General features: G+C 38.7%; 2 protein-coding genes across 2 annotated transcripts in view; one reads left to right on the top strand and one right to left on the bottom strand.

The window, feature by feature from the left end:
• Nucleotides 1–11,812, top strand: part of LOC306886615 (arf-GAP with SH3 domain, ANK repeat and PH domain-containing protein 2-like) — a 30,375-nt gene extending 18,563 nt beyond the window's left edge. The window contains exons 11-26 of the mRNA XM_079443877.1: nt 596–665; nt 1,293–1,380; nt 1,905–1,953; nt 2,205–2,371; nt 2,819–2,952; nt 3,248–3,339; nt 3,421–3,598; nt 4,281–4,366; nt 4,496–4,611; nt 4,878–4,945; nt 5,548–5,652; nt 6,004–6,208; nt 6,431–6,686; nt 6,992–7,202; nt 9,998–10,126; nt 10,275–11,812. Of these exons, the coding sequence (XP_079300003.1) occupies nt 596–665; nt 1,293–1,380; nt 1,905–1,953; nt 2,205–2,371; nt 2,819–2,952; nt 3,248–3,339; nt 3,421–3,598; nt 4,281–4,366; nt 4,496–4,611; nt 4,878–4,945; nt 5,548–5,652; nt 6,004–6,208; nt 6,431–6,686; nt 6,992–7,202; nt 9,998–10,126; nt 10,275–10,349 (2,029 nt within the window). The 3' untranslated portion in view covers nt 10,350–11,812. The remainder of the gene's footprint in view (nt 1–595; nt 666–1,292; nt 1,381–1,904; nt 1,954–2,204; nt 2,372–2,818; nt 2,953–3,247; nt 3,340–3,420; nt 3,599–4,280; nt 4,367–4,495; nt 4,612–4,877; nt 4,946–5,547; nt 5,653–6,003; nt 6,209–6,430; nt 6,687–6,991; nt 7,203–9,997; nt 10,127–10,274) is intronic.
• A 7,798-nt stretch (nt 11,813–19,610) lies between these two features.
• Nucleotides 19,611–20,162, bottom strand: LOC306886732 (TMF-regulated nuclear protein 1-like; the record flags this gene model as incomplete). The annotated part of the gene is made up of 1 exon (XM_079444055.1): nt 19,611–20,162. The coding sequence occupies one exon, from the start codon at nt 20,160–20,162 to the stop codon at nt 19,611–19,613; it is 552 nt and encodes a 183-aa protein (XP_079300181.1).
• Between the last annotated feature and the right edge of the window lie 573 nt (nt 20,163–20,735).

A 20,735-nucleotide genomic window follows, 5' to 3' on the forward strand; every position in this document is an offset into this window, starting at 1 on the left:
CCCCTCTTCTTAAACTGGAAGCAGAATAAATGAAGGCGTGAGTTATAATATCCTGAGAGTCGTGCAGCACAGATAGTTAGCAGCATAAAGCATCAGTCTGAGCTTTATGACTTCAGGCTCACAGCTGAGAGTGTATGTGTGTTTGTCACAGTGTTCCTCTCACACAGATGTTTTCTATTAAATGTGGTTTAGTCTCTTGCTGCACTAGAGTCTTGCTTGCACTCTCTTAAAACTTCTGAGCCCAACCTACAGCTCACAAAACACGCTCATCTTGACTACCTAGGTTTTGATCAGTGCATGAGAATAGACATGTGCCATTTTTGTTGTCAGCAAATTACTGATTGTAACTTCACTAGAGAGCTACTGAATCAGTACAGTTAGCAATTAGCTACTAGATATTTCTGCTTATCAAATCAACTATTTAAATGTTGATGCCAAATATGATCATTTTATCTCGGTGAAAAAAATAATAGAAGTAAAGGTATAGCATATTTTTCTTTTTCTTTACATGAACCCTTTAGTATGGAGCAATTGTGCTAATACTGATGAATACTGAATGTGGATTGTTAGTTTTTCCATGATCTTTGTGTTTTAGGATCAGAAAGGTATGGCAGAAGAGGAAGTGTGGGGTAAAATATGGCTGTCTCACCATTTCACACAGCACGGTGAGATCTGAGAGAGACAAACACCTTCCAGTTACACATACTTCATTATATTACAGCTTTTGAATCTTTTTTTACTGAAAGAAATTTAAGTACTTTATATTAACTTTTTTTTTACAAACCTTCTGCATAAAGTCCTATGACTGAATCACTATGCTGTAATCAGTACTCTTGCTTGTGTGATAATTGTTTAATTAGCACAAATTGGTAACATTGGTAATGACACACAAAGGCTGTTTCCTGTTCTTAGTCTAAAGTGATTACTTGAGCTTCAGAGGCCTGCAATCAAATTTTCCCATGCTGTAGGAGAAAAGACTCATCGCTCATGTATTAGCGATTTTCTTTCAGAACCACAAACTACAGGCCAAAACACATAAAAGTGTTTCATCTGGAATCATCCACATCGTCAAAAACCAAAACTTTCATTGGTTTTGCTTACATGTCTGTGTGCTTCCAGCTTCAGTGTTTTAGCAACCATTAATTTTATGTAAGCTTTTACTCACATCTTTAGCATTAATCCTGCACACAGCATAAATGCAAGTGAGATTTGTTTGCATTTGATTTAGTGAGTGACCACATATGTGATGAGAATGCACTTTAAGCATGTTATGACTCTTCTCTAACTCTCAGATCAACAGACCACCCGCAAAGCTCAACCTCCTGACATGTCAGGTGCGGCCCAACCCTGAGGAAAAGAGAACGTTTGATTTAGTTGCACGTACGTTGACCTCTGACCTTTTTCATCTCTGCAGCGGTATGAAGAAAAGGACTATGTTTGGAATGGGAAACTAGCATGCTAATGATTGAATAGTGTGCGGTACACACTGTATACTGCCTACTAATCTTTAGAAATAAGTGAAACCGAAGGCAATGTATGTTATAAGCAGTAGTATGCTACACTGCTATCACACAATTTTATATATAGACTTTATAATTCAGTACTGCTGGTGTAATTGATGGTATGTGATGCATTCAGGGAAATCTGATGTGAAATACAGAATGTGAATCAGGTGAGGTGTTCTATGCATGTAGGTGTTCAGAAGTATGTAAATACAGTTTGGAGGAATAAGTATGTAGGTGTATGTGGATCGTGAAATGCAGATAAGTTGAGTGGCTAGTCCTGACCTGTTTTTTTCTGTTGATTTCCTGTATGTTCGGATGTTTTTTCCATGTTTCCTTTGCATAGAGGCTCACCAAACGCACACACTATTTATCTCACTTTCTCTCTCTGTGCTCTTGCAGACAATCGCACATACCATTTCCAGGCTGAAGACGAGCAAGAATGCATGATGTAAGTGCTCACACACACCTGTATACATAGAAATCTTTATCATATATTGCTGAGCGGCATGTACAGACATGTAGTAGAGAGCAGGCTCAAAACCTGCTTCTCGAGAGGAGAGAGAATAAAAAGGAAAGAGTAAGATAAAGAATTACATTGAAATGTTAAAGATGCAACGGATGTATCTGAAAGGTCATCTATTGATATGAATGAACATCATCTTTTTTGTTGGTGTAATCCCTTCATTTGTCTTCTTGCAGATGGGTGTCCGTGCTGCAGAACAGTAAGGAGGAGGCCTTGAACACGGCTCTCGGAGGAGATCAGCTCCAGTTTCAGGACAGTGGTTTGCAGGAGCTTGTCCGAGCTGTGATCTCAGGCCTGAGAAACCTGCCAGGCAATGAGGCCTGCTGTGACTGCGGAGCTCCAGGTCTCGAAAAGAGGATCCTAATGCATTTAAATACTGTTAGAGGCATTCACAGAAAACGCATTTTTGCATTCCATGCATTTCCTTTTTTTAATGAAAATGTGTTAGACGGATGTGTTTGACCAGTCTTTTTATTTTTAAATGCAAAAATGCATTCTGTGTGAATGTCCTCAAATACAGAAATCCTATGTGTTATGTTATTCTAAATCAAATCAAAATGATGATCAGAGAGTGACATTTAATTTAAGCCTTAAATAGGTTTGAATGTGTATTTCTAACACAAACCTATTTAGATTAATGAAATATTTAAGCAATACATAACATTATGTCTGTTCCCAAGAATTACTGTATCATCTTTATGAAGAGATTCTAAAAAACACTTTATTGGTCAATGAAAGGTGTTAAAGAGTGGCAAAGAAATGTTTGAATGATGTGTGTTGTGCTCTTTAGAACCCACCTGGCTCTCCACTAACCTGGGCATTCTCACCTGTATCGAGTGTTCAGGAATCCATCGTGAGCTTGGAGTACATCACTCACGAATTCAGTCTCTCACTCTCGACGTGCTGAGCACATCTGAGCTCCTGGTAAACACACTCACATACGATGTCATAAAATTAAAAAAGATAATTCAGCTCCATTCATTATACAGTCCATTACCTTTATCTTGAACTTTTTACCCATAATCCACTGGGACCGAGTCAGCATTTACTCACATCTGTACATGTTTATATGAACTGTTTACCTCTGACAGTAAAGCAGTGCAAGTGCTCCTGCACACATGATTGTTATTTATTAGTTAGTTACCAAACATAAAGCTGGATGCATATGTTCAGTGTTTTACTGCAAACATCCGTTTATGAGTTGTGTTTTGGTTCACAGTTGGCAGTGAGCATTGGAAATGCAAAGTTTAATGACATCATGGAAATTAACCTGCCCAATGATGCAATCAAGCCCCTTCCAAAAAGTGACATGTGAGTCCTATTGTGCTGTCTTTTTTTGCTTTTAGCTCAGACCTTTTTGACTTAATTTTGTGTTTTATTTGCACATCTCAGGACAGCGAGGAAGGAGTACATTGTAGCGAAGTATGCAGAGCGACGCTATGTCCTCCCCAAAGAACACTCTGAAGCATATGTGTATGACACTGTGAGGAGCAAAGATCTCGCGTCACTGCTACAGCTCTATGCAGAGGGAGAGGACCTGTCTAAACCAGTGGCCACACCTGAAGGACAGGTGAGATCCTCAATCCAACCATATACACAAACACCACAACCACAATGATGATAACAAAAACATCAAGGCTTATAAACATGCTGTCACTCATGCTTTAGACATTTCTTGAGATGTTTAGTGCTTTCAAAGGTATCCATCCATCATATGAGACTTCCTGTGGTTTAGTCAAATAGATGTTTAATTTTTCTTGATCATTTTGAACTGTATAAGCAAAAATGAGACATCTGTGTGGTTATACGTCATTAATCACACATTCACACACTCTCTCTGTAATTCTGTATTTCCTCTCTTTTTTCCATCCCTAATCAGATTTCCCTCTTCTCAGCCCACTCAGGAAGTGAACACAAGCTGTGTAATGACTGCTGTACTTGTGTTTGAGTTTGTTTTGTGTATGTGTGTGTTATTTGGCCATAGTCTCTTTTCTAAGACAGAATTTGACTTGAATGATTCAGTGACTGAATCACCAACATTTATATTTTAACACGCATATACGCACAAGTAGAGAATTGTAGTATGCCAACTAATTAGTCACATACAGTCTAATTCTTTAGTCTTCTCTGTCACTCTTCATCCAGTCTGTTGTCTATTGGACTGGTGAATAACAGTACGTTTGTTTCACCAAAGACAGTGACTGGTTGGCAGCAGCCAGTAGCTTTAACTTGTTCTATTCTGTGTCTAACAGGACCTGAGGGAGACCGGTCTTCACTTAGCTGTGCACATGTCTGAGAAGACTTCTCTGGCTCTGGTGGATTTTCTAGCTCAGAACTGGTGAGAGAAATCTGCTATTGTCATGGATCTCAGTACATAGTAGGATGTCCATCAGCTGACCGCTTTGTGTGTGTGTGTCTCTGTGTGTGTGTGTTTCTCTCTGTGTGTGTGTGTGTGTGTGTTTCTCAGTGGCTGCCTGGAAAAGAAGACGGCAGAAGGAAACACTGCGCTTCATTACTGTGCATTATACAACAAATCAGAGTGCTTGAAACTGCTGCTCAAAGCAAAGGCGGTTTTACACACAGGTATACAATAATCACATACATGCAAATTCAACTATAATCATGGTGGATAGATATATGGATGAATAGATGTATAAACAGACTATGACCAACTGAGTTCAACAAAGAGAGAGAGAGAGACAGACAGACAGACAGACAGACAGACAGACAGACAGACAGACAGACAGACAGACAGATAGATAGATAGATAGATAGATAGATAAAAAAGATAAATAAATGGATCGATATGTCCTGTTTTTGACCATCTCATTGTTCTGATTGTCCTGTAGTGAACTCAGCTGGTGAAACGGCTCTAGACATTGCCAAGAGACTGCAGCACATGCAGTGTGTCGAACTGGTGAGTATCACATAATGCACAAAGCTTTTATTTACTTTGTGTGTGTGTATGTCAGAACATGTTTGTAGAGATATTATTCCTAGGTTGAGCTGAAGTTAATCCTGTTTAATATCCTGAAGTCTCATATGACAGTGTTTTCATAAGGAACTTTCCTTGTCCTTACCTTGCATATAATAATATCATATAAAGCAAACCTAGTAGCTGTTATAAATATGAATGTCTCCAAATAAACAATGAGGGATCATCAAACCTTTGACTCTATACAGCAGGGGCAGGCAACGTCGGTTCTGGAGTTCCGATGTCCTGCAGAGTTTAGCTCCAACCCTGAAAAGACCTTACCTGCCTGTAGCCCCAGTAATTCTGAAGACCTTGATTAGCTTGTTCAGGTGTGTTTGATTAGGGTTGGAGCTAAACTCTACAGGACAGTGGCACTCCAGGACCGACGTTGCCTACCCCTGCTATACAGTATGAAAACAACAACAAAAAAATAAATAAAAGAGCTGAATTTGAATCTCTATCTAACAGTGTGATATGTCAGTCTGGTCAAAAGTGAGTTAGTGAATTGACTGGATTTCTTATATTTCCTTTGTGTGCATGTTTAGCTGGAATTGGCCCACAGTGGGAAGTTCAATTCTCAGATCCATGTTGAATACACATGGGAGATGCCACAGGACATGTATGACAGTGAAGATGATCTGGACGAAAGGGTCTGTAACAAGATTAACTATTTCTTATGTACATCTATATGCATTTTCAACATAATATGTACAGTGGTTTCTGAGTCTGTGACCACTGGTGAAAATGTTTCTCTACTTTGCATTTTTCTAATTTAATAATAATAAAATCATTTATTTAATTTACGTTTCTTTGTTTTGGAATTTACAGAATCATAATGATAAATCAGAGCACAGGTTCAGCAATATGAAATTTGTTTTGTTTTTTTATAAAGAAGCATTATGAATATATGAGTTTACGAATCTATGGATGCTCATAAATAAAAGTATGTCTCCGTTTTGACTCAAAATGTGAAATATAATGTTCAATAACTATTTGTTTAGGTAAGTCCCCATCCGAAGGTCTCACGGTCTCCGCTGCCCCCTACTGGCAGCAATGGGCACTGCTCGGCTGCATGGAATTTAAATAAAAGCAGTCCGGCCAGGACCTATGAGAACATTGACTTCCTATACCGAAATCCACCCAACAACAGCGCCCCCACTAATGGCTCCATGCCTCCTCCCCTGCCAGCTAAAGCAATACAAAGAGGTGAGATACTGGTTGTTAGCTTTTAATTGACTCTTTAATCTGGAATTTTGTATACCCCAAAAAGCTTGCACAGTTTTGAGCTGATAAACAAAAGCTGACATTTAGTTGTTCTCTAAGAAGCTGAATTGAGCTCCTTTGCAAATGTGAAATGTGTAGAAACCCTGCAGGTTTATTCCAGACAAACCTCTACAGCAAGGTCAAAGATATTTTGTGTCCCTGCAGGCCGTTCAGATCCTCAGATCTCAGGTTCCATTCCAGAGACTCACGCCCCCTACCGCCAGAGTTCCCACGCCACCGCCTGCTTTCAGAGAATCAGCACTCCGTCCCCTGTGATGGAGTCCCCTGGGCCTTCACGCTCTCATAGCACTGGAGGATCAAAGGGACATAGACAGACAGTATCCTGGGAGGGACAACCTTTCTCAGGGGCCGAGGGCAAAAATCACTCCACCTCACCACAGAGTCAGAGAGGGCCTGTCAGGTTAGTTACTGTGGTCCTGTGCTGCATTTATCTTCCAAGGCCAGAGGTTTCCTCATTATTTTGCTTAATGATTGTCCTGTATTGTAATTCTTTTTTATGTTATTATATTTAAAAACATAACCACTAGTTAGGAGTAGCTGGAAAAATATATTATGTCACAAGACATTTTTATTATTTTTGAGCTATAGGTTAGTATTGTTAATAATAGTAATAGTAAAATATTAGCATTCATTAAAATCTGAATTTTGCACCACGTGTTTGGTATTGCGAGTTATCGTTGTAAAAAATATTACATGTGTCTGCAGTTCAGAGAAGACAACCTCATATCGTCGCACAAGCGGCGGCAGTCAAGGAAAGAGTTCGGCCCCGTCTCCAGGGTGTGCAAGCAGTCAGGAGGAACTGTACTGCAGTCCAGTGGGCGGGGCTCCCAGTCCTGCACCTCTGCCAGCGAATACAAACAACAGTGCCACAGTGCCAATCATGCTGCCGCCACCTCGCTCACGCAAAAATGCCATGGTAACATGCCGTACTATGATCTTTATTTTGAGAGATGTTTTTTCAAATGTCTTCCTGATGATTACATAGTATTTTTACTTATATTTTTTGCAGTTTGTTGTTCCTTGATTTGTGAACATGAATTTAAGAGCTGGAATACACTACACAACTTCTGCCCAGATTTTTCTCCAATTTGCAGTCTGGAGAAGTTGACATTAGTTGTCAAAAGCCATAGCCAGTCTGCACTTTTGGACAGTCAGATTTGATTGATTTCACAGAAGATGTAAGCATAGTGTGTGATGGGCACAGACTTTGATTCCTAGCTTTAGACTCTGATTCTATCCAGTCTTGTAGAATATCAAGCATATTTAATATTTTGAGCTGATTTTATAATGCATATTGTTTTCATTTGTCATGAGTCTCTTAGCAATGAGGCATTTCTGCATGAGTCCGTTGTGTTTAGAACCACTTAAAATCTTCAGTCTTTTAGTGTATGATGCCCAGTTTTTTTCTGTAAGCATTTTTGACATGTATGATGGTGTATTAATCAATTCACAACAGTTTTTATCAAGATACTTTAGGGATTCATGTTAAAAATGACAAACGTCCCGGCGGAGACTTGCGCAGGCCTGGACAACGCGATAAACTACCTTTCTTCTTTTAGCTTCTTGAAATAAACGTGTAACGTTAGGCTAACTAAAAATGACAAGGGTTTAGGTAAAAGTAATTAAAATAAGCTCAAATTAATTAATTTTCACTCACTTACCAATGTAACTGTCGTTCTCCTGAGCGCTGAGCTCAGTCAGCGCACCGTGAACCATTGAAGTTTAAACCGCGGCGCCCGCGCGCTTTTAAGTGGTCACTCTCGCGAGAGGTGCGTGACTGAAATGCGCCACTGTGCAGACGGGACAAAGCTGATCAGCGCATAGACACGTTCAAGCTGTTTGCCGTTTATGTCAAAGATCATTTTATGCATCTGTTTGGTCTGATGAGTTATAAGAAAAGCCTATTAGAATCTAAATGAAACACTGAAAGTCATATGAGCGTGTTGCTTGTCAATAAAAGAGCTGCACCTTACATGACATGATAACTAGAACTTGCAATCATGTTAGTATGCTGATTATATAGTAGACTAGCGTGTACCTAATAAATAGATAAAGTTAATAAATAGATCAAACTGTCCAGATTGCTATACACAGCTAGAACACATGCATTTCTACCAGATCAGTTTGTTGGTATAATAATAGGTTGATTCAGTGCAGATGTAAATTTTAAGTTTATTTTCTTTGGAATAAAGGTGTGTCGAAGTAAAATTGAAATAAAAGCACAAATATAATGTAGTATAATAATTTTAAATAGTCTAATGTGTACATACATAAAGCATAGTTTAGCCCAGAGAACCCTTTTGTGCCAAAAAGGGTTCTTTCTCCTTATATCCTCCTGAGAACTCCCCAAAAAAAGCTTTGTGAATTTAGTATTTTTTCATATCATTACATTGTTTAGAGCATAAGAAAAAAATGGAAAAATAACATTTTTGAAAAATTATTTTATTAATATTTTATTCTGTCCTCTGTAGAGGACACTAGGACTAAGTTTTTCTAAAAATAAAATGGCATGAATAGACATCAAAAAGGCAAAAACAATGGGATTTTTTTTTAAATCACCAGTCAATTTTTAGGTTTCAGGATTTTTTTATACTAAACTTTAAGGATGATTCTCAACTATGTTATAAAATATATAACAAAATTATTTACCATTTTGTTTTATGCAATATGTGTGTAAAAAATTCCATAATCTGGTTTTCCCATTAAACACAGTGTATCTTTACTGTATCTAATTTGCATATTAATGTGTTGCTGTTGGGACAGCATTTTGAAAAAAGAATTGTCATAATGAGAGTAATAATTGGCCAGATTTTCATAATAATATCTAATATTTCATAAAAATTTATGTATAATTAATTTTCCTATTCAATTGTTATGTCTCCCAAAATGCATAATAAACATGATTTTAGTCCTGGTGTCGTCTACAGTGGACATGTATGAAATTATGTCCTGTTTCATAACAGGAAGTCATATTTGAATTTGAAAACCCATAACATTTTCCTGAGATGTTGCTTTATGACAAACAATTTTAAAATTATTCCGATTTAAATTGAAATAATTACAAAATATAATCATATTTCCATAAGGATGTTAAATTTTTCACTAAATTAAATTTAGCCATATTTAAAGACCTAGGAGAGGGTGTGGTCATGGTGAAACTTCCAAACATTTGGTATCTCTAAAAAGCCCTGAATGCGCTCTGTACAGGACATCCAGGCTTAAAACAGTGACGTATGAGGTCTCAGAGAAATTCGCTAAAATAGAATGTCCACTACAGAGGCAAAAACTCCATAGCTGGGTCTCAGGAGAACCTTTTTGGCATAAACTGTTCTTTGGAGTTGAGTATAGAACCCAAAAGAACCTTTTTTTCTAAGAGTGTACCTAGTAGGGATGTAGCATCTCGATGCATAGCCAACAATATGATACATTAAATATACATATAAAGTAGCTACATATAAAATATTGAATAATAAATCGTTTTCTACTGATGCAAAAATGTTTGAAACAATGTATTGTGATACAAATTCCAACTTGTATCCGTTGCACACTTTTTTTTAAATCGATACATTGCAAACTTTTATGCTGATGCACTGATGCAAATTTGTGAATCTTACCATCCTTCATGGCTGTTTTAAAACCATGATTTCAGTAATCATGCAGTGTGTTCCAGCCTTAACTTGCTAAAGAGTTTATTTTTTGTATGTGTCTCAGATCTCATTAAGGGAGAGACCCAAAAAGGTCAGAGCGTTGGTTGACTGCAGAGTGGTTGGTGCCAATCAGCTGGCTTTCTTTAAGAATGAGGTCATCATAGTGACAGCAATTGATGACCCACACTGGTGGGTAAGTATACAAACTCTCTCACACCTCATACACACATATCCTGTGTTTACCAAGCGTGCTTTTAACAAGCTTTGGAGTATCTGTGAATACATTACCTGTAAACAGCTCAAACAGAATACTTAAACATCTTGCACTCTTTCCCTCCTAGGAGGGCCATATAGAGGGAGAACCATCTAGAAGTGGCTCTTTTCCAGTCAACTATGTACATAAATTAGCAGAATGAGATGAACCTCCATGAACACTCACATTACACCACATGGAAATAGTCTAGACTGTTGCTTTTATCTTCAGAGCCGCTAGACCTAGAAGCTGTGGAGGCCTGAAATGCACTTAGAAGATGAAAGACTGGAGACCAGACTATACCACAGCATTAGTGTGGATGCTGTAAGATGATCCACTGATCCATTTAAGTGCTGCTTGTTGTATATATCAGCTGTTTAACTGGACTGAAGGTTTGGCAGGTACATCATGAATGACTGGACTTTGAATGGGCAAACAACATCACTTGTTCTTATTGATATTGGCATTGATGCATTTGGACAAACTCTTGGAGTTTGAGATCTCTAAGAGATTGTTGCCCAGACTTTGAGGTACTGGGATCATTTACTGAATCTCATCCTGTGGTGGGTTCAGTTGCTCAGTGCTCTCTGGATTATTTTAATGACATGCCATTAGTTCTGGCTAGACATCAGGTCCTCTAGACAGAGAGTTAAAAGATGATGTATTTGGTTTCATCTGTCTCCTCTGCACCGACGTCTCCTATTGCTGCTGATTCCCGGATATCCAGTCCTGCACTGGGAGATAAAGCAACTTGCAACATTCAGAATGAATCCTCAGATGAAACACCATCTGATGTTATGTGACTGTTCAATTACAAAAAGGTTTGATTTCAGAATTTCCCAGAAAGTTTACAATTCAATATTTTAAGCTATAGGAAATATCAACTTACCCACAGTACTGACACCATCAGGCCTTATAGAGCACAATAAACACACTAAGCCACTCAAACAGTTATTTTCAAAGTTTAATATTTGTTTTTTGGAAGCCCAATATTCCATTTCTTTGCTTCTAAAATTCTGTAGTAGCACATCTCTTTCAACTGTCCATAATGTTTAAAAATCTCAGTTAGCTTTGTCTATGAAAAAAGTTCTTTCTGCATTCGCCACCCTCACTAAGTGTCTTTTCTGTGTCTGTATTGTTATCAGTCAGCATTAAGTTTTTATTTTAATGGGTTCTCCCTCCAAACTGAAGTGGTTTATGGTGCATTTGGTACGTGTCTTGAACCAGCAGACTCTGTATAAATGTTTGATAAACTGAAAGCACACAACAGATGTTTTCCTTTCTGCCATTTCATTGACTTCTGTGAAGAATTTTCAGGCAGAGATGATCGTAGTATGCATGTTGGCAGCAGAGTTCCAAAACGGTTCAGCTGACTTTGTGTTTTAGGAAAGCAAAAGGTAACGCTGCGTGTAAATTATGCTTGTAAAAATTAACTTTTTTGTATCACTGTAACTTCTTATATTATTGAGAAATGTCACATCTAGTTTGTTCAGAACATGTTTTTTTTTCTACAAGATATTATTTAGCATCTATTTCTAAGAATGTAAAATGACAATTAAATATTTGTAAACTATTAATTACATGTGTTGTCTCTGGAATAAACATACAGTAGATTGCAAAACCTTTGATCTGACTGTTGACTGTGATCATAGTCTAGCCATTCAAGTGCTTTAGTATTACAGAACATTGTTTAAAAAAAACTAAAACCTTTTCTGTGGAAATGGCATAAGTACCTTTTTCTAGAATATATAAACCCTCTGCAATCATCAAACATGCAGCATTTGTTCCCCCACAAATCGTGGACTAAAAATGGATCTTTTTGCAAAAGGATTATGCACACATATCGTGTGTGTGTGTAAATCCACATTAGTACCTTTTTTTTTGGACAGTCAGCCGTCCATCCAGGATGGGCCTAATGGATGGTTGCCAGCACTCAACTTCTTTACAGATTGGAAATCGTTAGCTCTTAGCCTCTGACTGAGCTGTTGCATAATTGGCAGGTGTTACGTCACTGCTGAGGCGGTCAGTGCAGAAAGTTTCAGGTCAGTCTGAAGCAGATTATCACTGTAACGGTCTGCAAATGAGAACCATTGGATTGCAACATGATATAAAAGATCTCCTTGGCTGAATGCCATGTTTAAGCCATCATCTATTTGTCCTACTGCCTCCAGGATTCAAAATACGTGGTGACACCAGAGAGAGTGAGAGTGAAGATCTCCGAGTGCGTGGTGGGGTGTAGATATGAAGAAGCTCAGTAAGGTATGGGGAAGCAAGATTGTGAAGTGCCTTGAATGTGAGAAGCAGAATATTGAAATCAATGCGGTACTTAACTGGAAGCCAGTGCAGTCGCTGGAGAACTGATGAAATGTGCATGATAGAAGGAGTTCTAGTAAGAACATGAGCCGCAGAGTTCTGAACCAACTGAAATGTATGAATAAGTTTAGAAGGGAGACCAGTAAGTAAAGCGTTACAATAATCAATATGTGAAGTGACCAGTGCATGGATGAGTGTTGCAGTGTTGTTCGTTGTGAGGGAAGGACGGAGACGATTAATGTTACGCAGATGAAAATATGGGCTTCAAACGAAAGCCTGCTATCTAGAATAACACCCAAACTCTTAACCTGTGGAGATGGACAAATGACGTTTATCAATATCCACAGAAAAACAATCAGATTTGGTTAAAGTGGATCTTGTGCCTACAAGTAAAACCTCAGTTTTATTGCTATCAAGTTTTAGAAAATTAGCTGAAAGCCAGTCTTTGATTTCAGCTAAGCAGCTGGTCAAAGAAGGTGGAGGAAAAGTGACAGAGGGTTTAGAAGACAGGTAGAGGGGGGTGTCATCAGCATAACAGTGAAACTGATTACCTTGTTTACTAAAAATATGACCAAGTGGGAGTAAGTAGAGAATAAATAAAAGCGGGCCCAAGACAGAACCCTGAGGAACACCTGTAATGACTGTGGATGATCTCGATCGCAAATGCTTAAATTGAACAGACTGAGTGCAACCAGAGAGATATGACATAAACCAGGATAGGGGTGTGCCAGTAATCCCAAAAGAAACTAGCCTCTCAAGGAGTATTTTATGTGAGATGGTATCAAAGGCCGCATTCGGGTCAAGAAGTAAACCAGCTGCCAACAACAAACCATTCATAATTTTAACAAGAACAGTCTCCGTACTGTGGTGGGGATGAAAACCAGATTGAAAATGCTCAAACAGTTTATTATTGGAAAGATGATCATGAACCTGTGCTGCAACACACCTTTCCAAAATTTTCGAGATGAATGGCAGATTTGAAATCCGACGGTAATTATCTAGGTTAGTTGGATCAGCCCCTGGTTTCTTAAGATTCTATAATTAGACGTTTATCGGCTCCTCTGAAATAAAGTCAAGTTTGAATTACATTATGAGAAATTAATAAAATATGTGAGATGCTGATGCTTAGATAATTAAAATGACTATTTCCACAAGATTTATTTTCTTACTGATTCAATCAGATTTATTCACCAGTGATCCTATTTAATTTGAGTACATGTACACCAACGCAAAGCGCATATGTGTGGTACATTCATTTGAAATAGAACGCACATTCAAGGAAATACGGTGGAAAACTTTGACGAATTACAGACTTCAATGTCCACCTTTTTCCCGAACGCAGAAGTCTCGCCCAACTGGAAGATGCTTTACATTTCCGGTCTCTGCTGTTTCTAGTCACGTAAACGTATTTTTTGAGCCGATAATATAACGTTAAATTTATTAAAATGATTTTTAAAAACTACATAGGGCCATTTCGTCACTTTACAGTGTCGCAAGGACCGTCTTTATGCTGTAACACCTGTCACCATATCCATGAGTGGATAGATGACATGAAGCGGCCCAAGGTAAATTGCATTGAAAACAGATGAGGGCACACGTATAGCTACAGTTCCAGATCGGGGCAAAGTTCGCAGGATTTTGCCCACAAAATGATAATTGTTGATCTTTTTTTCCCCCGTTTTAAACATGGATTTCTATGGAGACCGGAACACGACCACCTAAACAGAAGTTAGAGTCCATCATAGCGGCCCTCATCAGTTACTCATGAAAAAGGTGGATACTTAGACCCCCCCCCCCCCCCCCCCCCGCTCAACCTATTATGTGCATGGAGAATCACCAAGGTAAGCTTTTTACTCAACTAATTTACATTGGATCAGGGCTATTATAATGTCATAGCTTTTGTTATTAGGGGTTAATAACATTACGCAAGGCCTTATATTATGCTAACAACAACATGAGTGCTTTACTAATCTTTGTATAAACTGCAAATGAGGTAACAACTAATGGTTGCCCTTTTGCACTCTAGAGCTTTAATCTTACTTATTGATGTCGCAGGTTCTGGATCTCTTATGCAATTTTATTAAAACATGTTCAGTTTGGCCATGCTGTGTGTGTGGCATTTTTTTTTTAAATATATATTTTTACTTTAAAATAAGACAAAAAAATTGATAATGTAATAATAAATTGATAATAAATTATTATTTTTGCAGATAACTGAAGGGTTGGGGTTAGTCTCTGAATGTGGTGAGAGAGACAGACTCTGGGTTATTCTCTAATATAATAAGTTTTTCCAGGTTTTTTTCTGCTGTAAGACACTTAAATCAATCTTAATCCAAGTAAGCAATTGACCTTTGTGTATATAAATGTTTATGTCAGGTGGACTGACATTAGTGGTCTTTGTTTCCTCTAATGCTGATGTCTGTCAGATTGCCAGATGGCTTAGGGAAAGAAAGGAGGGTGTTGATTCTGATTTCAGCAGAAATCGTTCCAAGCTGTGCTGGATCAAGCATTTCTTCCGGTCCTGTTGGCCTATCAAATTCTGCTGAGTGACTTGCAGTTTAAAATAGATATAGGCATATCAGTTTCGCTCTTTGGCGTAAGATCAGCATTTCCATAGGCAAATGGGTTCATTAAAAAGGTCAGCAAAAGCAATTCTGATATTCAGTATATCATTGATAAATGTACATAAACATGTGAAACTGATTTGGTTTCCAACTGTCTTTTTGTTCAGCAAACCACACAAGTAATGTAGTGATTATTTCAGCATAAAGATGAAATAAAAATACATTGTTTTAGTGTTAGACAACAGACAAAGCTTTTGAATGTTGAATCTTGATTACAGAATAGGCCATTCTTAAAATTGTGAATAAAACTTTGAAAAGCACATTAAATACATGAATTCAAAGCATGATACATTCTTATTCAATTTCAATAGTGTTCAAAAGAATACAGTCAAAAGTTAAGTTTAAAGTGTTTGTGAACCCCATTAAATGTCTTTCTATCAGAAAAGCTTCTCATACTGTCACTAAAATGAAAAGATACTGTAAATAGTTGTTGAGCATTAAGATTACACTAGCTTTGAGAAAGTTATTTTACAGTTGAGAAAAGAAATAATGAATCAGCTAATCTAAAGTAGATGTGACAACAAAAGCAGGATATCCAATAAAATTGTTTACAAAGATTAGTGTTACCTGATTAAACCTATAGGATATGGCATCATAACTGTATACATGGACACAAGGACAGACTTTACATTCATCCTGCAAGTGGGCCCAGAGAGATCTTTGGGAAAGCTTTTCTTTTCATTTCTGTCATAGCAAAACACATAAAAAGTGCAGCGCAAAAACCAGTGCGTGAGAGAGACTCCATCTGAGGTGTCTTTAAACCACACAGCGTAAATGAATTACATATGTACAGTAAACGAGATAAGGCATTTGATGAATGTTTAACTCTACATAGCTTTTGAGAAAATGTAGCCTACAAATCACGAATGCAATGAGAAACCATCCAACCAGTCAACTGGTAGCATTGCTGGATTTCTACAACCAAGAATCCCTAAAAAACTTTACCATGGTACCTCACAGTATTTATTACCAGAGTGAAACCATGGAAATGCTAGTGCACAATAGTCAAGTTCCAGAAGTAAAAATCCCATTCATTTCTCTGTAGGAGATTCGTTTTGAAAGATAACTTATAGACCTTTAAAGACGGACCTACTGTGACCTACAAAGTTGTTAATCGATGGTTTATACTTTTGTGGAAGACGTCAGTCTGCATTATTTCAGCTTATTTTTTTAATAATCCTATTCAACAGTAAAATTTCTGAACTACATTGCAGAAGATTCTGCAAAGAAATCTTTACCAATCACAGAATTGCGAGAAGCAAATCACACCAAAAGAATGCCTGCCCATTCCCATGAAGCAGTACAAATAAAGCCAGTTTCTCTACATTCTTAAATGTGAATACAGCCTGATATGCATATTTTGCAATAAACAAAAAAGTAATGTTTCTCGATATAAAATCAACATCTTTAAATGAACCATTTATATTTCTCTATCAATTTTAATTCAATTATGTCATTCAATACTTTATGGGACTGTAGTTAAAACTTAAGGACACAGTTTTGTACATTTTTATTTCTAATTTAGTTTAGAATGATGTGATTCACCTTGCAGCTGATTGGTTTGGTTCATGGGTTATAACTCTTAAATGAGCACTTAAAAAACCTATGGGAAAAATGAATAGGAATACTTCTGGAACCAAAACCACTTAAAAAGTGGGTGGACACGATTGCACTGAATACCACAATTGACCAATCAGAATCAAGTACTCCAGAGATCTGTGAAATAAATATCATCTTTTGAAACCATACAACACTTGTTGTGGTTTTACAGTAGTAACATTAATTCTACACATCAAGATATTTAAACAGAAACTGTAGTTACCATGGTAAATGTTTGTAGGGGAACCCAGATGGATTCATCACTTCATACCAACAGTAATCGCTAAAAACACGTCCTCACACAATGCTTTCATCACAACAACATTTGGTTTGCAGTTTATGTCACTGAAGAACATTGCAGGCGTGTTCAATCATCTTTCATACTCTACAGCAGCCAATCAATCGCGTGTCCTAAATGTAGCATGATCTACAGCTGCCTAAATCAAATCCCCACTAAAATGAGAGAAATCAGCACAACCGTTAAAGGACACAGAGATGTTCTGTCATTAAAGTAGTGTAAGTAGCCCTTGAACTGAGATTCAGCCACTTCTATTGTGTTTGCTTTACGCCTAAATGAATAAAGACTGTGGTCTGCAGGCATCCTGCCCCCTCAAATGACGCAAATCTAACAGCGTCAGACGCAGATGCGTGGGTGTCACACAGAGCTGCAGAGACAAAAAGCACTATGCGTGCAGCAGTAGTATATAGAGTGGACTGCAAAGTGACCCTGTTAAAAGACAGTCTGTGTATGCAATGATTGTAATCACAGCGTATCAGTTAAATAATTAATGTTACATAAGAGTAAATAGACTCTTAAAATCTTATTAAAGACTTCTGATCAGAATCTAATACAGAACAAAGTTAATACAAATTTTATATATTAATAATAATATAATTTTAAAAGTATAATAATAATATATATTACAATGCAGTAATTCAATGTTTTTTCCCAATACGATGCAGCGAGTAGAGCGACTGTCTGCTTACACAATGAGGCAAGATGCCAGGTGCAGGCTACATTCTCAGTGGTGATGTACGGTCCTGCTGGCTCACCCTGCAGTACAGCATACATTTATCTGCCGAAGGAAAGGTTATTCTGCTCACTAAAAACCTACAAGGATAGCCAGCATCACATCATCTTTCTCTCACTACCTATCCCAGAATCTTCCAGAATTAACCGGTTCAAGCCAAGAATAGCAGTCTCCTGTGTTTTCCTGAAGTCCCCAAACGCACTCCTCTCAAACAAAGCTGAGCCACAGCCATTTGCTCACAGAGAGAGAGAGAGGGGAAATGCAGAAGAGACAGGACGTTTCCATGAGAGCAGTTGCACCAAATAACCAACCAAAAAGATTATGTGATACACTTAATAGCTTGTGTCTATTCAGTATCAAATGATTGATATTGGTTGTGCCTGAAACCTGAAAAAAGCAGCGTTCGCAGGTAGCATACGGATGTAAGAAGGCATTAGATGTTAGCATAACATCTTTTCTGTCAAACATGGCTTCATCTGGTTCGTTTTGAAGGTTTTTGATCCTGTGTTGCCTGTGATTTTCCATTATTCTATGCGTGTGGTTCAAGACTGAAAATGGCATCTGATGGAGTGGTAAATAATTTATGAATGTAAATTCGTAACGTATGATTTTCTGGCAAGAATTAAGCATTTGTAGTCATTAAATATTTTTTGGGTTATCTCTTACAAGAATTAGTTGTAGATCATTACACATGACAGTATCTTTCTTTAGAAGCCAGTCTGAAAGCCTGTGAGGTCATTAACTGATTTCGGACACACCTATATGCTTACGTATTTCAACTGCATATTTGAAGGCAATTTCAGTCGTGTACACTTAAACAAACCAGCAGTCTGAAGTGAATGAATTCACTCGTGAAGAATCTCAAAATGTCCTCCGCCTGTCATTCATGAGCTGTAGTTTTAGATCTGTGGATGTCAAATACATTCTGAAATACAAAAGTCAGGTCCAGGTTGCTAAGTGACAGGGGGACGAGAGGCCCCAGATGGAATGTTGACGGAGAGAGATAAATCGCCACTTCTCTTCTCCATCCCACACATGCTCAGTGGGCGCCCCAGATGTACTCAAGAGGACCAAAGCGCATGTGCGCACCTCCTCGCAAGCCCCCAGTATATGTGCGCAAATCGTACAATCACAATCGTGTACAATTCATCGGTCATTCACACCTTGGATGATAACTATAGCAGGAACAATAATTATAAAGTTCACTCTAGTCCACACTATAACTGTAACAATACTGAATATTGTTGGAATCACTTTCAGAACCAATTTTTCCAGCTGATGAATGATCAAATCTTTGATAGCCAATCAGAATCCACCTGACATCAAAGAATTGAGCATTCACAGTGGCAGACAACATAACTGCATCGCATGCTTATAACAACCAGAACATCATCCATTGGTGTCAACGCTAATATAGTTATTGTTATAATTAACGTTCTAGGCGTGAAAGGCCTAAATCTGTTTCTGCAGAAGAAAGCTTTTCATTTTGAACCAATCACAGGAAACCTGAGAGACTACTTCTGGAAGATTAGCACCCTGCTGTCTCCTGACATTCACACCATTCACGCACACAAAGAAACCTCAGGTACATGAAGTGTAACACATGCACAGAGCTCTAAACATCAGCAAAGTTCACACGTGTTATAGAAAATGCCCAGTGTCTTGTTCAAGCAGCAAAGATGAGGCCTGCACCATTTCAATGGGCTCATATGAAGCCCCTTCTAAGATCTCAGTTAACAATATATACCAACAAAGCAAAGGTTTCAGTATTTCTTGATTAATAGCGAGTAGAAAATAAGCCTCAGACATCCTTGGATGGTGGTGTGACAGCAGTGAAAGATTGTAGCTGATGTTTGGCTATTTGAGTTTAACAGGCCAAGGGAGGCACGTTCTCAGCCCCAACATGGAGGAGAAGACAATAGTGGGCCTGTGCCGTTTGAACCGCAATCCCTTTTTCAGCCGCTGTCCATTTTCCGCCACATATAGTTCGCCCTGCTGGGCGGCAGTAGTGATGCGGGCCACCAGCTCCCCATGTTCCACTGCCTCTTGTTCGGAGCGCACAAACACCTCCCTTAGCTCCTCCAGCCGTCTCTCCATCTCCCTGATGACACGCTGACGCTCCTCCACTTCCAGGAGGCGTCGACGAGCTGCTTCGAACTCCATACTGGAGCTGGGGGTGACCAGCTTGGACGAGGGTGCTGTGCCGGCTGCAGAGGGTGGCTCGGAGCCCGCCTGTCCAGCAGGGACTCTCCGAAAGTCTCCCATGGAGATGGATCTCCGCTGAGAAGAGGAGGGAAAGAGGATGTTGGAAGAGGAAGCAGAAGGACGGACATTCGTCGTAGAAGGAACAGAAGATTCTTGCTCTCCATCACTGTCAGAGTTCTCGTCCTCGTGTTGGTGCTTCTTCATGTTTGCGCACGGCTGCTGCAGTTGTTTTCTGTCACGGTGCGAAGCACTAGTAGTATTCTGTTTGTTCAGCCTTTTCCGTCGAGGGAGAGAGAGCTCAAGCACCGTTTTGCTGCCTGTGAGACGCTCCATTCATTAATAAGACAGCAGCCACCAGCGCTGTTAGCTCACACTGGAGGAGACTCGTCACACTCTATTGGACAGAAGGACGCTGACTTTGCTGCAGCTGATTGGATGCTCACCATCTGTTTTCCTGCCCACTCAGCATCCACTCTCTATCTCTCTTTTTCACTCTCTGCTGTGCTCACAGATATCTACGTCAGCTCACGCAATAAAAAAAGCCAAAAAGTGGTTATTTTTCACCATCCTTGCTTGATCATACCCTGTTCCCTCACTCTTTGTGTTGCCCATAACAACGCAGCTTTATACCAGATTTTGTAGGAAACCAGAATTGACCGCCCACCCCACACACTCATACACATTTCCCTCTCTTGTTCTCTTTGAAGTTATTCTATCTTTCTGCATTCCTCTCACTCTTTTCCTCCCCCGCTGAGGTCATAAATAGCCAGAGATGTA

Source organism: Barbus barbus, assembly GCF_936440315.1.
Source record: "Barbus barbus genome assembly, chromosome: 20".
Classification (NCBI taxonomy): domain Eukaryota; kingdom Metazoa; phylum Chordata; class Actinopteri; order Cypriniformes; family Cyprinidae; genus Barbus; species Barbus barbus.